Consider the following 15502-nt stretch of genomic DNA (forward strand, 5'->3'; position numbering starts at 1 on the left):
AAATAGAACACCTCGATTTCCAGCAGCCTCTGTGTCACTCAACCACAGTCCCTGCTGGTTTTTACAGCCTCTTTTGTCTAAGTTGGCATAAAGAGTGTACTGACAGCCAGTGTGGCTGGCTCCTGTACAGCTCCTATGTTGGGAGCTGTGTTATGGGGAAGATGTGTCACTGACCAGCAGGTGCGAGGCTATTTTGTTAGCAATGGCTCCTGTGTTTGCTACTGTGTTAGCAAGGGCTGCTTTGTGGACTGTTTTGTCTTATGGCTCCTTAGTAGCAATGGCTACTTGGACTACAATAAACACTCTGTTATATACCCATGACTTCTCATGTCTTCTAAGACCCGGTGTCCAAGGAGGTCCAACCCCTGGCAGAGGGACTCAGACCCAACAGTTGGCCTAGTGGAGCAGGATTCAAAGAGTAAGTACCCCGACAACTGCTACAGCAAGAGGGCCGAGGAGAAACTTACTCCCAACACGGTTCAACTCCTTTTAGTAACTCCGTAACAGTCCATGTGTGCATCTATCAGTCTACCTAGCCTTTTCTCTCTTTTCAAAAAATTTTATCTTTATTTTTGTTGAAAGAATTACTGATGTCCCCCTTTTTTTCCCATTGACCCTTCTAGCCCACCCTCCCTGACTTCCCCAACACCTCTTGACCCCCCTTCCCCAGCCCCAGAGTCTTTTCTCTTTTGATGGACATTTGGGTTGTTTCCAGTTCAACATAGCAAATGAAGCTTCAGTAAACACCCTCCATATTCCTGCCCTCCAGGTCTCATTTCTGTGGGCGGCATTCCCCACTGTGGCTTGCGGGGTGGGGAGGCGTGAGTATCTTCACTATTATTGTCAGGTTACATTCACCAACAGTGCAAGCACTTCCCAGTCTCCACAGGGATTGGAAGCACTGTCCCATCTCAAGACCCATTCCAACCTCCTGCCTCTTAGGTTTTACTCTCCTTTCCCTGCGTCTTCACCCGCTGCAGATAGCTAATCAGCCGAGTGACCTTGCATAGGCTCACAGGCCGTTTGGATTTGTAATGGAACCTGGTAAAGAGGCTGAAGTTTCTCTGTCTCAGGAGCCTCCAGCCCCTGTGAGTTCAGCCAGTGTCAGTGCCGCGTCTTTTCTCCCCAGTCTGGCGGAGCCTGACGTCCATGGAGACCACCATGGGTGCAGCACTGGCTGGCAGAGATTGGGGAGAAGGCTGACCTAGGGTCTGGGTGGGCGTGGTGACCAGCAGAACCTGTGCCTGGGCCAGAACCCTTGGGACTGGTCTTTCCACCTCACCTGTCCTTGTTCTGGAACAAGCTTGCTCATTCCTCCAGAAGACTGGAAGGAATTCAGGCAGGAGGACATTATCTCTGTGTGTTCAATAGAGAGTTCTGGAAGCTGCAATCCCTGTGTGTCAGCCCTGGCTAGGCCCCGTCCCTGAATGACCCCCATTCCTGAATGACCCCTGTCCCCGAATGACCCCTGCCTCCCTCCAGGGCCCCAGACCTCTTTGGACACAGAAGGAGAAGTTCACAAGCTGCTCCGGGCCTTTGTTCCCAGGAGACAGTGACGTCCTTGACAGCTGGCTGCCTCACTGTCGTGTTGTCCCCAGAGGCAAGCACAGCTCTCGGGACACATGGGCACTCAGTTGCGAAGGGAATGGAGTGGTGTGGGGAAACATAAAGAGGGGACAGGGACCCCAGGAGCGGGCAAGCCCAGGAGGGCAAAGGCAATTTCTCTTCTTCCTCACCTGTTGTAGTCATTATGGGGAGAGGGAGAGGAGGGGTGCTGGGTGGGCCAGAGGAGAGATTCCAGTTGTTGGAGGAGGACGTGGGTGGGCACAGGGGGAACCCCCCCTCTTTGAGTGCAGATCCAGCTCTCCCTAGGAAGCACTGTCCCATCTCAGGACCCATTCAAACCCCCTTCCTCCCCACCCACCCCCGCTTCTCAGGAGGTGTCTCAAGCACTCTGCATCCCCGAAAGGAGTTACTCACAACGTCTGTATCTTTCCACAATGCCAGTTGTATTCAGGGAGACTCCCCAATAAGCCAATAGGGTTACACACAGGCTACACGCAGAAAGGGGGAGCTCACACGATAGCGCCAGCAGCGCAAGCGCCTAGCACCCAGCGCCCAGTCCAGATGGAGAGGTGGCGGCGTGGGCAGCAGAGTCCTGTGGGCTCCCAGTGACCCTGGGGGCGCCAAGCTTGAGCATCCAGTGGTCGGAGCTCTGACTCTTACAGCCCACAGTGGGCGGTGGCCCCACTCATATCCGTGTCCAGATGGGGTCCTGATCCAAGTGTCCAGACTTGTGGTTTGGGGCATTCCGGCCCCTCCCTAGAGGGATCCTGTTACACCCTATTCCCTCAGCCGGGCATAGCTGCCATGCGACTCCGTGTTGGATTGTCAAAAGCTGTCCAGAAAGGCCCCTCAGCTCTTGTCCCATCCAGGAGCCCTGAGGTGGGAGAGGGGGGGCCAGTGGGGGCCTGGGATCAGGCCGGCTTAGCCCCTGGCTGGGTCTGTGGATTGGTTACTCAAATCCCGACTCTCAGTTATAGGTCTCTGAAATGGAAGCTTTTTCTCAGAGGAACATTGTGAAGATTAAAGAAGACACTAATATGAAGTTCCTGGCAAATAGTATAGATTACGAATAAGCAAGCTACTTCCCCATCAATTCCACCTTCTGCTCCCACCACCCCAATGCCTTCTCTGGCCACTGATCCCGCTCTTTCCTGAAACCTTACAGGGCCGCAATGTGGGCCGGCAGCCACGTACGCTCTTAATGCTCACCCTGTGGCCGTTTGACACTTGACTCTTTTCTGTAAACAAAATGTGCAGGTGCGGCCAGCAGGGGCTCTGAGCGCTCCGGGCTCCCCCCCCCCCCCCCCCCCGGCCGGGCCTGGGTTCCCATGGGGGTCTCAGGTCACCGGTTATGAACCCCATGCAGAGGCTGTTTGCGCCGTCTCTCCTTTGGGGTGGCAGCCCCACACACCTGGTATGTAAGAGGTTGAAAGGGAGTCAGGTGGGGTCCAAAGAGAGCCTTGCCCCAAGCTTAAAAAGAAGTGATTGGCGTGCTTATAGGAGTAACAGGGCAGAATATTTAACTTCTATTCTTCCCCTCGTGACCTGCGAGAATTGCCTGGTGGTTCCCTGAGGAGTGTGTGAAGCTGTAACTTCCCAGGGAAGCAAGCAGGCTCAGTGTCCAGTTCAGCTCCCAAGCCCTTCAGGCTCAACAATGTCTGATTCCTTTTGCTTCCTTCCTTGATTAATATCTATCTACCTACCCTAATGAAAGTTGGACTTAAAATATAAAGCAGTCATAAGGCTTTCCCAAACAAAAGCTGAGAGAATTTATCACCACATGACCTACATTACAAGAATTGCTATAAAAAGCTCTTCTGGCAGACACAAAAACGCAAGAATAGACAAAATTCTGAGTAGACTGACAGACAGAATCAGGAAACTACAAATGTACTTCAGAATAGGATATTAATAAGCCTAACCCTGGATGGTATGGCTTAGTTGGTTGAGCATTGTCCCATGCACTAAGAGGTCACCAGTTCAGTTCTTGGTCATGGTACATGTCCGGATTGTGGGCTCAATCCCCAGGAGGAGGTCTTTAGGAGGCAGCTGATCAATGCATCTCTCTCTCATCAATGTTTTTCTCTCTCCCTTTCTCTTCTTCTCTCTAAAATCAATAAAAACATATTTAAAATCAAGAAAACCAGGAAATATTAAGAAATAACCGTAACTATAGCAATATGGTAATAAAGGCACAATATAAAAAGGGATAACTTGTGACAACAAAAATCATAAAAGGGGAGGAGGAAAAGGACTAAAGAGTACAAGTGAAGAAAGATAGGAGATAATCAGAAGAAGAAGGACTATTATATATAAGAGACATTTTATACAAACCTAATCTTAACCACAAATAAAAAATCCAGAGCTGATACATGTAAGGTTCGAGGCGCAGAAAACGGGAGTCGGAAACCAAGATATATTAAAAGGGAAGTTTATTCCGCAGTAACGAGCGAGATTCATTACGGAAGAGGTAGAAACCAGGATTAGAGTAGGAGGAAGAGGAGGAGGGACCCAACCCGGCTCTCTGGCTCTCCGCAGATGGAGAATGCTGAGGAACCAGAAAGCAGAAGATATCAATAATCCCCTAAATGTCCTGAAATCACCAACCAAAAGGAGCAGAGCAGCGGGATGGGTTCACACACAAGACCTAACCACATGCTGCTGCAGGAGACACGTCCGAGACCCACAGACAGACAGGCTCCAAGTGAAGGGGAGGACGATGATGCCTCAATTATGGCATCTGAAGAAAAGGGGCAAGCAGTACTTGTATCCGATAAAATAGATTTCATGGTAAGAAAGTCAGCAAGAGACAAGAATGGACATTTTATAACAACAAAGGGGACAGCTCATCAAGAAGGCATAACACTCGCCTGGATGGTGTGGCTCAGTGATTGAGCATCGACCTATGAACCAGGAGGTCACACTTTGATTTCCAATTAGGACACATGCTGGGTTTCAGGCTTGATCCTCAGTGTGGGATGTGCAAACAGCAGCCCATCTATGATTCTCTCTCATCATTGATGTTTCTATCACTCTCTCCCTCTCTCTTCCTTTCTGAAATAAAGCGAAGACTCAATAAAATCAAATGAAAGGAGAGAAGTTTAAATGAACAACACAGAAATACAAAGGAGCATGCAAGAATACTATGAACGGCTAAACACCACCAAATTTGATTGTTGTATCATAAATCAGCAAATGAGATACAAGACGCCTTAATGAGCCAATTAATTAGGAGTCATTTATTGTGTGCGGCCCAGAGGGAGTGTCTCTTCCAAATCTCTGAGCACCACATACAGGAAGTCTCCCGTATTTATACTTTTCGAGCCCCTTTGTTTGCAGATATTACAAAGGGCTCTGTGTGAGTTATTGTTACAGACAGTTGTAACCTTGAATACATAATGAGTTAGTACTTGGCATAACAATATGGGAATTGTTATCAGTATTATTTTATTACATTGGATGGCTAGCTTGCAAGGTCAGGCAGTTAAGTTTATCTTTGTCTATTTTTTTTTAATATATTTTATTGATTTTTTACAGAGAGGAAGAGAGTTAGAAACATCGATGAGAGAGAAACATCGATCAGCTGCCTCCTGCACACTCCCTACTGGGGATGTGCCCGCAACCAAGGTACATGCCCTTGACTGGAATCGAACCTGGGACCCTTTAGTCCACAGGCCGATGCTCTATCCATTGAGCCAAACCAGTTACAACTGAAGCTTCATTTTTTTTTTTTTTTTTTTTTTTAGATTTGGGACATTTTATTACAAAAAGCTGTTTTTATATATGTGACTAACAAAATTCACCATACATTTACTTCATTTTTTAGCTTGACCATCTAGTAAATCTTTAGCTTCATTGATTTTGGTTGCTATATAAGGAGATCCTCCCTTGTCTGGGTGATTTAACAGCATAATTCGTCGGTGAGCATCTCTTATTTTTCCTTTATTGGCAGTAGGGCTTACACCTAGTATTTTTTTTTTAATATATTTTATTGATTTTTTACAGAGAGGAAGAGAGAGGGATAGAGAGTTAGAAACATTGACGAGAGAGAAACATCGATCAGCTGCCTCCTGCACACCCCCTACTGGGGATGTGCCTGCAACCAAGGTACATGCCCCTGACCGGAATCGAACCTGGGACCCTTGAGTCCGCAGGCCGACGCTCTATCCACTGAGCCAAACCGGTTTCGGCTACACCTAGTATTAATGCTGCTTCTCGTTTTGTCATTTTGGGTTCAAACCCACCTCTGTAATAGCCACCACTGAAGGCAGATTTTGGTAGACTTTGAAAAACTTGTTTTACTTGAGGCTCCATATGCTTCATGGCTTGCAAAACATAACGGCCTGCAAATCCTGCAGCAGCAATGGTCAATCCAACTGCTACCACTGTACTGGCTATGGCTCCGGCTCGGCTCCCCTGCCTCCGCCGAGAGCGTGGTTCATCCCAGCCCAGACGGCCGCGGCCACCAGCTCCCCGCCGCTACCAGAAAGCCTGAAGCTTCATTTTATAGTCGGATCACACAAAGCAAAACAAGGGCAAGATGTTTACAATGTCCTTGCGAGTTTCAAATCTGCTTCTTTCCTGTTGTTGCCATTCTCTGAACTCTATCAAGCTTTGTTTAGGCAGCACTTGCTGCACCTCATCCGCCCCACCCCCTCACCCCCCACAGCCCACATCCCTTAGCTACCTAGACTACATGGTTGGACTATAAGGTCAAGCTTACAATTTTGGCTATAATTGTGCTGAGAGGGCTTTGCCCTCCAAGCTGGGACTTGTATGTGGCTTTGCCACAAGTCAGTCCAAGGCTTGATCCTGTCCAAACACTGTAGCCACTCTCCACATTCTACCAAACATTCAGAGAAGATCTAATATCTATCCTTCTCAACAGCCTCCAAAAAAACCGAGGAAGAGGCGATATTTCCTAACGAATTTTACAAGGTCAACATTACCCTATACCAAAACAAGGCAAGGACAACACAAAAAAATAAAATTACAGGCCAATATTTCTGATGAACATAGATGCAAAAATCCTAAATAAATTATTAGCAAATCAAATACAAAAATACAGTGAAGGGCTCATACATCACAATCAAGTGGGGCTCATTGCTGGGATGTAAGAATGGTTTAATAGCCACATATCAATCAATGTGATACATCACATAAACAAAATAAAAGATAAACATTATGTGATCAAATCAATACAGAAAAAGCATTTAATAAGATATGGCATCCATTTATGATTAAGACACTCAATAATATGGGTACAGAAGGAAAGTACCCCAATATAATGAAGCCCATATGTGACAACCCTCAGCTAGCATCATTCTCAACGGTGAAAACTGGAAGCTTTTCCTCTGAGATCAGGAATAAGACTAGGATGTCCATTCATTTCACACTGGAAGTATAGCCAGAGCAGTCAGGCAAGAGAAATAAATAATCCATTGGGAATGAATAAATAAAACTGTCACTATTTTCAGATGATGTGATTTTATATACAGAACACCTTAAAGACTACACACACACACACACAACACACACACACACACACACACACAACCATCTCTATATATAAAAGTCTAAGTGATCATTATGACCAGTTGCTATGACACAGACTGACCACCAGGGAGCATACACTCAATGCAAGAGCTGCCCCCTGGTGATTAGTACACTCCCACAGCCAACCTCCCACGGCCGGGCAGCCCTGATTGGCCCTGATCGCCTGCCAGGCCGAGGGACCCCACTCGTGCATGAATTTGTGCACTGGGCCTCTAGTCTATATATATAAAAGCCTAATATGCTAATTGTCCCTCCAAATGTTCTACTCGTCACTAGGATGTGCACTGACCACCAGGGGGCAGATGCTCCAACCAGTAGGTTAGCTTGCTGCTGGGGTCCGGCCAATAGGGACTGGGCAAGACAGGCTGGACATGCCTTAGAGCCCTCCTGCGGTGCCTCCCTGGCCCTGATCATGCACCGGTGGGCTCCCTTGGCCTGACCTGTGCCCTCTTGCAATCCGGGACCTCTCAGGGGATGTCAGAGAGCCAGTTTCGGCTCTCTCCCTGCAGGCCGGGCCAAGGGACCCCACCTGTGCATGAATCCATCATGCACTGGGCTTCTAGTTAGAAATAATAAACAAATACAGTCAAGTTACAGGATACTGAATAAATGTACAAAAAGCTGTTGCATTTCTATATACTAACAATGAAATATCAGAAAGAGAAATAAAGAAAACAATTTGATTTAAAATTTCAATAAGTGGATAAAATATCTGGAAATAAAATTAACACAGGTTCTGAAAGACCTGTAACTAAAAACTACAAAGCATTGTTGTCAGAAATTGAAGAAATGGAAAGATATTCCATATTCATAGGCTGGAAGAATTAATAATATTAAAATGGCCATATTACCTAAAGCAACATACTGATTTAATTCAATCTCTATTCAAATCCCAATGGCATTTTTCACAGAAATAGAACAAAAAAATCTTCAAATTTGTATGGAACCTCAAAAGATCCCAAGTAGCCAAAGCAATCCTGAGTAAAAAGAACAAAGCTTTGGGCATCACACTCCCTGACTTCAAACTACACTACAAAGCTACAGTAATAAAAACAGTGTGGTATTGGCAAAACACAGATACCCAGACCAGTGTAATAGAACTGAGAGCCCAGAAATAAACCCACACATATAGGGGCAATTAATTTTCCACCAAGGAGGCAAAATCATGCAATGGGAAAGTTGTTTTAATAAATGGTGGTGGGAAAACTGGGACACCACATGCAAAAGAATGAAACTGGACTTCTATGTGACATCATACACAAAAATGAACTCAAAATGGATTACAGGCTTGACTGTGAGATCTGAAACGGTATGATCCAGTGAAGAACACAGAGGCACCCAATTTGTGGACCTTGGTCTCAGAGAGGTCTTCGTGATGCGAGGAAACTAACAGCAAAGATAAATGAATTATAACAAATCAAACTAAGAAGCTTCTGCAAGGCAAAAGAAACCGCCAACAAGACAAAAAAGGCAGCCATCCAAGTGGGAGAAGGTGTTAGAAGTGATACCTCTGATAAGGGGCTAATAGCCAAAATATATAAAGAACTCATCCTACCTAATAATAGACAAATATGCAAATTGACCATACCTCAAACACACCCACAAGCCACGCCCACCATCCAATCAGAGCGAGTATGCAAATTAACCCAAACCAAGATGGCTACAGCCACAGAGAGCAAGGTTTCCTAGGTAACAGAGGAAGCCAAGCTCTCCGCCTGCCCTTGCCAGGCCTAAGCCTCCACTCAAGCTACAAAGTTTCAATTATAGAAGGTAAACAAACTCAAACAAATGGCAGCAGAATGGAGCTTGAGAGAGCAGGCCAGGGTTGCCGCCGGCAACAGGGTAAGCAAAGCTTTCCGCACACCCGCTTAAGGCAACAAAATTTCAATTACAACCCCAACACAAATGGCTGCCGGCCTCGGAGGGAGCCCCAGGCTTGGCTCCGCTCCAGGCTACAAAGTTTCAATTGTAGAAGGAAAATAAATTCCAGATACCAGGGCCTCTGCTTAGGTTGCCAGGGGGCGTGGCCAGCCTGCAAACCACCACAGGCCCCTCGCTCAGGCCACCCCACACCCCAAGGGAACCCCCACCTGATCCGGGACGCCTTTCAGGGCAAACCAGCTGGCCCCCACCCCTGTACCAGGCCTCTATCCTATCTAATAAAAGAGTAATATACAGATTGATCATCACTGCAACACACAATATAGCTGCCCCCATGTGGTCAAAGATCCTGCCCCCATGTGGACACAAGATGGCCACCACAAGATGGCCAGCAGGAGAGGGCAGTTGGGAGGCACCCAGCCTGCAAGGGAGGGCAGTTGAGAGGGACCAAGCCTGCAAGGGAGGGCAGTTGAGAGGGACCAGGCCTGCAAGGGAAGGCAGTTGAGAGGGACCAGGCCTGCAAGAGAGGGCAATTGAGAGGGACCAAGCCTGCAAGGGAGGGCAGTTGGAGGTGATCAACCCTGAAGGAGAGAGCAGTTAGGAGTGACCAGGCCGGCAGAGGAGGGAAGTTGGGGGCAAACAGGCTGGCAGCAGAGTGGTTAGGGGGTGATCAGGCTGGCAGGCAGAAGCGGTTAGGGGCAATCAGGAAGGCAGGCAGGCAAGCATTTGGGAGCCAGCAGTCCTGGATTGTGAGAGGGATGTCCGACTGCCCGTTTAGGCCAGGGATCGGGCCTAAACGGGCAGTCGGACATCCCTCGAGGGGTCCCAGATTGGAGAGGGTACAGGCTGGGCTGAGGGACAACCCCCCTCCGTGCACAAATTTCGTGCACCGGACCTCTAGTACAACCATAAAACATACAATTCAATTAAAAAATGGGCAGAGGACATATTTGAATAGACACTTTTCCAAGGAAGACATACAGATGGCCAGCAGATATATTCAATGATGCTCAACATCACTAGTTATAAGAAAAATGCAAATCAAAACCACAATGAGATACCACCTCACACCAGTTAGAATGGTTATTATATATTTTTTTTAAATGGCAGGAAAGCAGAAACCGGTTTGGCTCAGTGGATAGAGCGTCGGCCTGCAGACTCAAGGGTCCCAGGTTCGATTCCGGTCAAGGGCATGTACCTTGGTTTTGGGCACATCCCCAGTAGGGGTTGTGCAAGAGGCAGCTGATTGATGTTTCTCTCTCATCGATGTTTCTAACTCTCTATCCCTCTTCCTATCTGTAAAAAATCAATAAAATATATTTTAAAAATGGCAAGAAATAACAAGTGCTGGCGAGGATGTGGAGAAAAGGAACCCTCGCACACTGTTGCTGGGAAGGCAGACTGGTGCAGCCACTGATGAAAGCAGTATGGAGTTTCTCAAAAAATTAAAAATAGAGCTACCAGATGACCCAGCAATGCCTTTTGGGTATCTAATCCCCCAAACTGAAAACACTTATTTTTTTAAAAACATATTTTATTGATTTTGTACAGAGAGGAAGGGAGAGGGATAGAGAGTTAGAAACATCAATGAGAGAGAAACATCCATCAGCTGCCTCCTGCATACCCCGCTCTGGGGATGTGCCCACAACCAAGGTACATGCCCTTCACTGGAATCGAACCTGGGACCTCTCAGTCCCCAGGCCAACGCTCTATCCACTGAGCCAAACTGGTTCTGGCTGAAAACACTTATTTGTTTTTTTTTTGTTTTGTTTTTGTTTTTAAATATATTTTATTGATTTTTTATAGAGAGGAAGAGAGAGGGATAGAGAGCTAGAAACATCAATGAGAGAGAAACATCGATCAGCTGCCTCTTGCACACCCCTACTGGGGATGTGCCCGCAACCAAGGTACATGCCCTTGACCGGAATCGAACCTGGGACCCTTAAGTCCGCAGGCCGACGCTCTATCCACTGAGCCAAACTGGTTCTGGCTGAAAACACTTATTTGTAAAGATATATGTAACCCTATATTCATTGCAACATTATTCACAGTAGCCAAGACTTGAAACCAGACAAAGTGTCCTTCGACGAATGAGTAAAGATGTGATACATATGTGCTGAAACACTACTCAGCCAAAAAAAAAAAAAAAAAAAAGATGAAATATTGCCATTTGCGACAATGTGAAAGGATTTTGATCATATCTGTTCATTGAAATAAGTTTGATGGAAAAGGAGAACCATATGATTTCCCTTGTAGTGGGATATAAAACAGAAAGTACAAATGAATAAACAAAACCAACCAACACAAAACCAAACTCATAGTTACAGACGGCAGAATAGGAGTTACCAGAGCAGAAGGGATAGTAAAGGGGTCGGTATATGGTGATGGAAGGAGACTGGACTTCAGCTGGTGAGCACACAATAGAGTTTACTGATGTCTTATTTTGAAGATGCACACCTGAAATTTATATAATGTTAGTATCAACCGATGCCACCCCAATGCCTTTAATAAATTAAATGGATAAAAAGACTAAGCGGCTATTGACTGAGGGAGAGCAGGACTTCTTACCTTCCTGAAGCTTTTGAATTTTGAACCAAATAAAAACATAAATCGAAAGATAATTTCAACGGAGACAAAAAACAACAACACACACACAAGAAGTCAGGCTGAACTTTTTTTAGGGGAGAAACTATTGCCTAAGGCACATGATGACGTTAGGGATCTGCGGAGAGCAGACACCGGGAGTGTCTCCCTGGGAGTTATGCTAAAAACCAGTGGCTGCCGAAGTGTGGTCCCGGGCCAGCAGCAGCCGCAGCACGTGGAACTTTTTAGGAACAGTTCTGGTCTCTGCTTCACCAACTGATCAAGTAGATGCAGGGGAGCCAGAGATGCAGCACAGCCCCGGCCGTGAGGGCGTCCGGGAAATGTGGATCTCCCTGTTCCACCTTCTGTGACTGTTTCACTCGGAAGCCAGGCGTGGCTCACACCCGAGGAGGTGAATGCCCCGCTGAGATGGATGTCACGCCCCAGGAAGGAGGTTAATGAAGGTGTAGAGTGTGGATAGCTGTTGATGTTACCTGTTAACTTAGAAATGCTTGCTCTGCCCAGCCGGTGTGGCTCAGTAGTTGAGCCTCGACCTGTGAACCAGGAATTCACAGTTCGATTCCGTGGTCAGGGCACATGCCTGGGTTGTGGGTTCCATCCCCAGCCGGTCAATGATTCTCTCTCATCACTGATGTTTCTATTTCTCTCTCCCTCTCCCTTCCTCTCTGAAATCAATAAAAACATACTTAAAAAAGGAAAACTTTTTAAAAACCATGATAGAAATAATTCTTTTACTTTCATTAAGATAAAACCTTTTCTAAAAATGGTTATTCCATGAACAAGGATGTTTACTACCATTTTAATTGAGTATATTGTTTTATTTTTAACTGAATACTCTTTCCTTAAATATCTGCTTTTACTCATTAAAAGGTAAAATAGGGCCTGGCCGGTGTGGATCAGTTGGTTCGGTGTTGTCTTGTGCACCAAAAGGCGGTGGGTTCGATTCCTGGTCTCAAGATCCCAATAGTTAGAAAATAAATCACTTAGGCAGTTCTGGTCAAGGATTCCTGATTGCAACCATTTGCTAAAACTTCAGGTCCTCATTGGTTGCATCATTGGCCAAAACAGCCAAGTGCAGTAGAGTGAAGCCTGGCGGTCCGGGCCCCGAGCGAGGGGTGGGGGGGTGGGGGGGCGGACCTGAGGGTGCAGGGCCAGTCTGGGGGTCGCAGGCAGCCCAGGTGCTGTGTGGAAGGGACCTTCTGGATCACCCTCTCTGACCTCCACTTCTTGTCCCTAGTGCCCATCTGCCCTGGGCGGGCCTGGTGCATTCCTACCCCCTGGCTCCTGGCCCTCTCCCAACCCTGCTCTGATGTCAGAAACCAAACCGCTGGCTGGGGCAGCGGTCCTGAGTGAGCTCCTTCCAGTGACGCCAGACCTGCCGCGCCAGAAGCGCGGGTGGGCCCAGCGCCCGGCACCAGGCGAGCTCTCCGCAGCATCCTGCTTTAAATCAGGCTTCTCTCGCAGTCTCAGCATCGAGCAGCTGGGGTTCTGGACAGTCCGATGTCCAGATGCACTTTCTTGCAGGAAGCGCATGGCTCCTTGATTAGCTGAGTCCTGGCCAGGCCCAGGGAAAGGGGTTCACGGCCCGGACCCCGAGTGCCCGTGGGCTCCCACTTACCCTCAAAGTGCAGCTCACACATGGTCTGTTCCACTGGGGTTCTGGACTCCTGGTCAGAGCTGATGTTCTGCATTTACATCCACAAAGCGTGTGCAGCGCGTGCCGACCTGTACAGCCTCCTCAGCCGTCTGTTCCTGGTGGGACTGTGCCCACCGTGAGTGTTGTGTGCGTTCTGTCAGCCCCCGCGCCTCCTCAAGTCAATGCCAGCACATAGTAGGGTGTTTCCTACAGGTTTACCAGGTAAATGAATTGCCTCCAGCCAAGACAGAGAACAGGAACAGGAACTTACAAGCCAAAAGTGGCTGGGAGAAGGTTTTCTGAGCCCCAGTGTTGGGCCACAGAGCCCACTGAAGTTTGTGTCTGGAATGTTCTCGTCCATGCTTTCCTCTCCTCGGGCACTTCCCGGGCTCCCCAAGCCCATCTGGTACCACCACCTTCAGGACTGCCTCCCCGCCAGCCAGGTGCCAACGCGGGAGGATGGGGGGGATGGGAGGATGGGAGGATGAGAGGATGGGGAAGATGGGGAGGATGGGGAGGATGGGAGGATGGGGAGGATGGGGAGGATGGGGAGGATGGGGGGATGAGAGGATGGGAGGATGGGGAGGATGGGAGGATGGGGAGGATGGGAGGATGGGAGGATGGGAGGATGGGGAGGATGGGAGGATGGGAGGATGGGGAGGATGGGAAGATGGGGAGGATGGGGAGGATGGGAGGATGGGGGGATGGGGAGGATGGGGGGGATGAGAGGATGGGAGGATGGGAGGATGGGAGGATGGGGAGGATGGGAGGATGGGAGGATGGGAGGATGGGAGGATGGGAGGATGGGGAGGATGGGGAGGATGGGAGGATGGGAGGATGGGGAGGATGGGAGGATGGGGAGGATGGGGAGGATGGGAGGATGGGAGGATGGGAGGATGGGAGGATGGGAGGATGGGAGGATGGGAGGATAAGGAGGATGGGGACGATGGGAGGATGGGAGGATGGGAGGATGGGAGGATGGGAGGATGGGAGGATAAGGAGGATGGGGACGATGGGAGGATGGGAGGATGGGGGGGATGGGAGGATGGGAGGATGGGAGGATGGGAGGATGGGGAGGATGGGAGGATGGGGAGGATGGGGAGGATGGGGAGGATGGGGGGGATGAGGGGGATGGGAGGATGGGAGGATGGGAGGATGGGAAGATGGGAGGATAAGGAGGATGGGGAGGATGGGAGGATAAGGAGGATGGGAGGATGGGAGGATAAGGAGGATGGAGAGGATGGGGAGGATGGGAGGATGGGGAGGATAGGGAGGATGGGAGGATGAGAGGATGGGAGGATGGGAGGATGGGAGGATGGGAGGATAAGGAGGATGGGGAGGATGGGAGGATAAGGAGGATGGGAGGATGGGAGGATAAGGAGGATGGGGAGGATGGGAGGATAAGGAGGATGGGGACGATGGGAGGATGGGAGGATGGGAGGATGGGAGGATGGGAGGATGGGAGGATGGGGAGGATGGGAGGAGGGGAGGAGGGGAGGATGAGGAGGATGGGGAGGATGGAGGATGGGGAGATGGGAGGTTGGGAGGGATAAGGGAGGATGGGGAGGATGGGAGGATGGGAGGATGGGGAGGATGGGGAGGATGGAATGGTTGGGAGGATAAGAATGAGGAGGGGAGATGGGGGATGGTAGGATAAGAGATGGGGATGGAGATGGGGTGTTGGAGGTTGATGGGGTGGTAGGTGGATGTGGAAGAGGTGGAGGAGTTGGTGATTGAGTGGGTGTTGGAGGATTGGTGGAGGGGGTGTGGTGGTTTGTGATGGTAGTGGAGGGTGGATGTGGTGTTGGGAGGAGGGAGAGTAGAGGAGGAGATGGAGGTTAGAGATGATTTTGGGAGGTTTAGAGGATGGGTGTTGGAGGTGTAAGATGGAGTTAGATGTGGTTGTTGGAGGGAGGTGGGGAGGTTGAGTGTGTAGTGGGGTGTTTGGTGGAGGATTGGAGTTATGTGGATGATTAGGTTGGTTTTGGAGGGAGTGGTGAGTGGTGGTTGGGTGTGGGTGTTGGGTGTTGAGGTTGGTGTTTTGTGTTGGTAGGATGGGTGTGTGTTTGGGGGTTGTAGTGGTGTGGTTTTGGGTTGGGGGTGGGTGGGTTGGGGTGTTGGTTGGTTGGGTTTGTGTGGTTGGTGTAGAGGTGAGTTGGAGTTGGGTGGTGTTTGTTGGTGTGGGGTGGTTTTTGGTTGGGTTTGTTGGGGTGTTGGGTTGGTTTGTTTTGGTTGGGTGTGGTTGTGTGGCTTTTGGTG

At 48.8% G+C, this 15502-nt stretch overlaps 1 protein-coding gene across 1 annotated transcript; it reads right to left on the reverse strand.

Moving 5' to 3' along the window:
- Positions 1-5295: 5295 nt before the first annotated feature.
- LOC129150506 (mitochondrial import inner membrane translocase subunit TIM14-like) lies at positions 5296-6037 on the reverse strand. Its single transcript, XM_054722253.1, has 2 exons — positions 5763-6037; positions 5296-5530 (listed from the first exon to the last, which is right to left on the reverse strand). The coding sequence occupies exons 1-2, from the start codon at positions 5887-5889 to the stop codon at positions 5382-5384; spliced, it is 276 nt and encodes a 91-aa protein (XP_054578228.1). The 5' UTR covers positions 5890-6037; the 3' UTR covers positions 5296-5381.
- Between the last annotated feature and the right edge of the window lie 9465 nt (positions 6038-15502).

This window comes from Eptesicus fuscus, chromosome 10 (assembly GCF_027574615.1).
Source record: "Eptesicus fuscus isolate TK198812 chromosome 10, DD_ASM_mEF_20220401, whole genome shotgun sequence".
In the NCBI taxonomy this organism is placed as follows: Eukaryota; Metazoa; Chordata; class Mammalia; order Chiroptera; family Vespertilionidae; genus Eptesicus; species Eptesicus fuscus.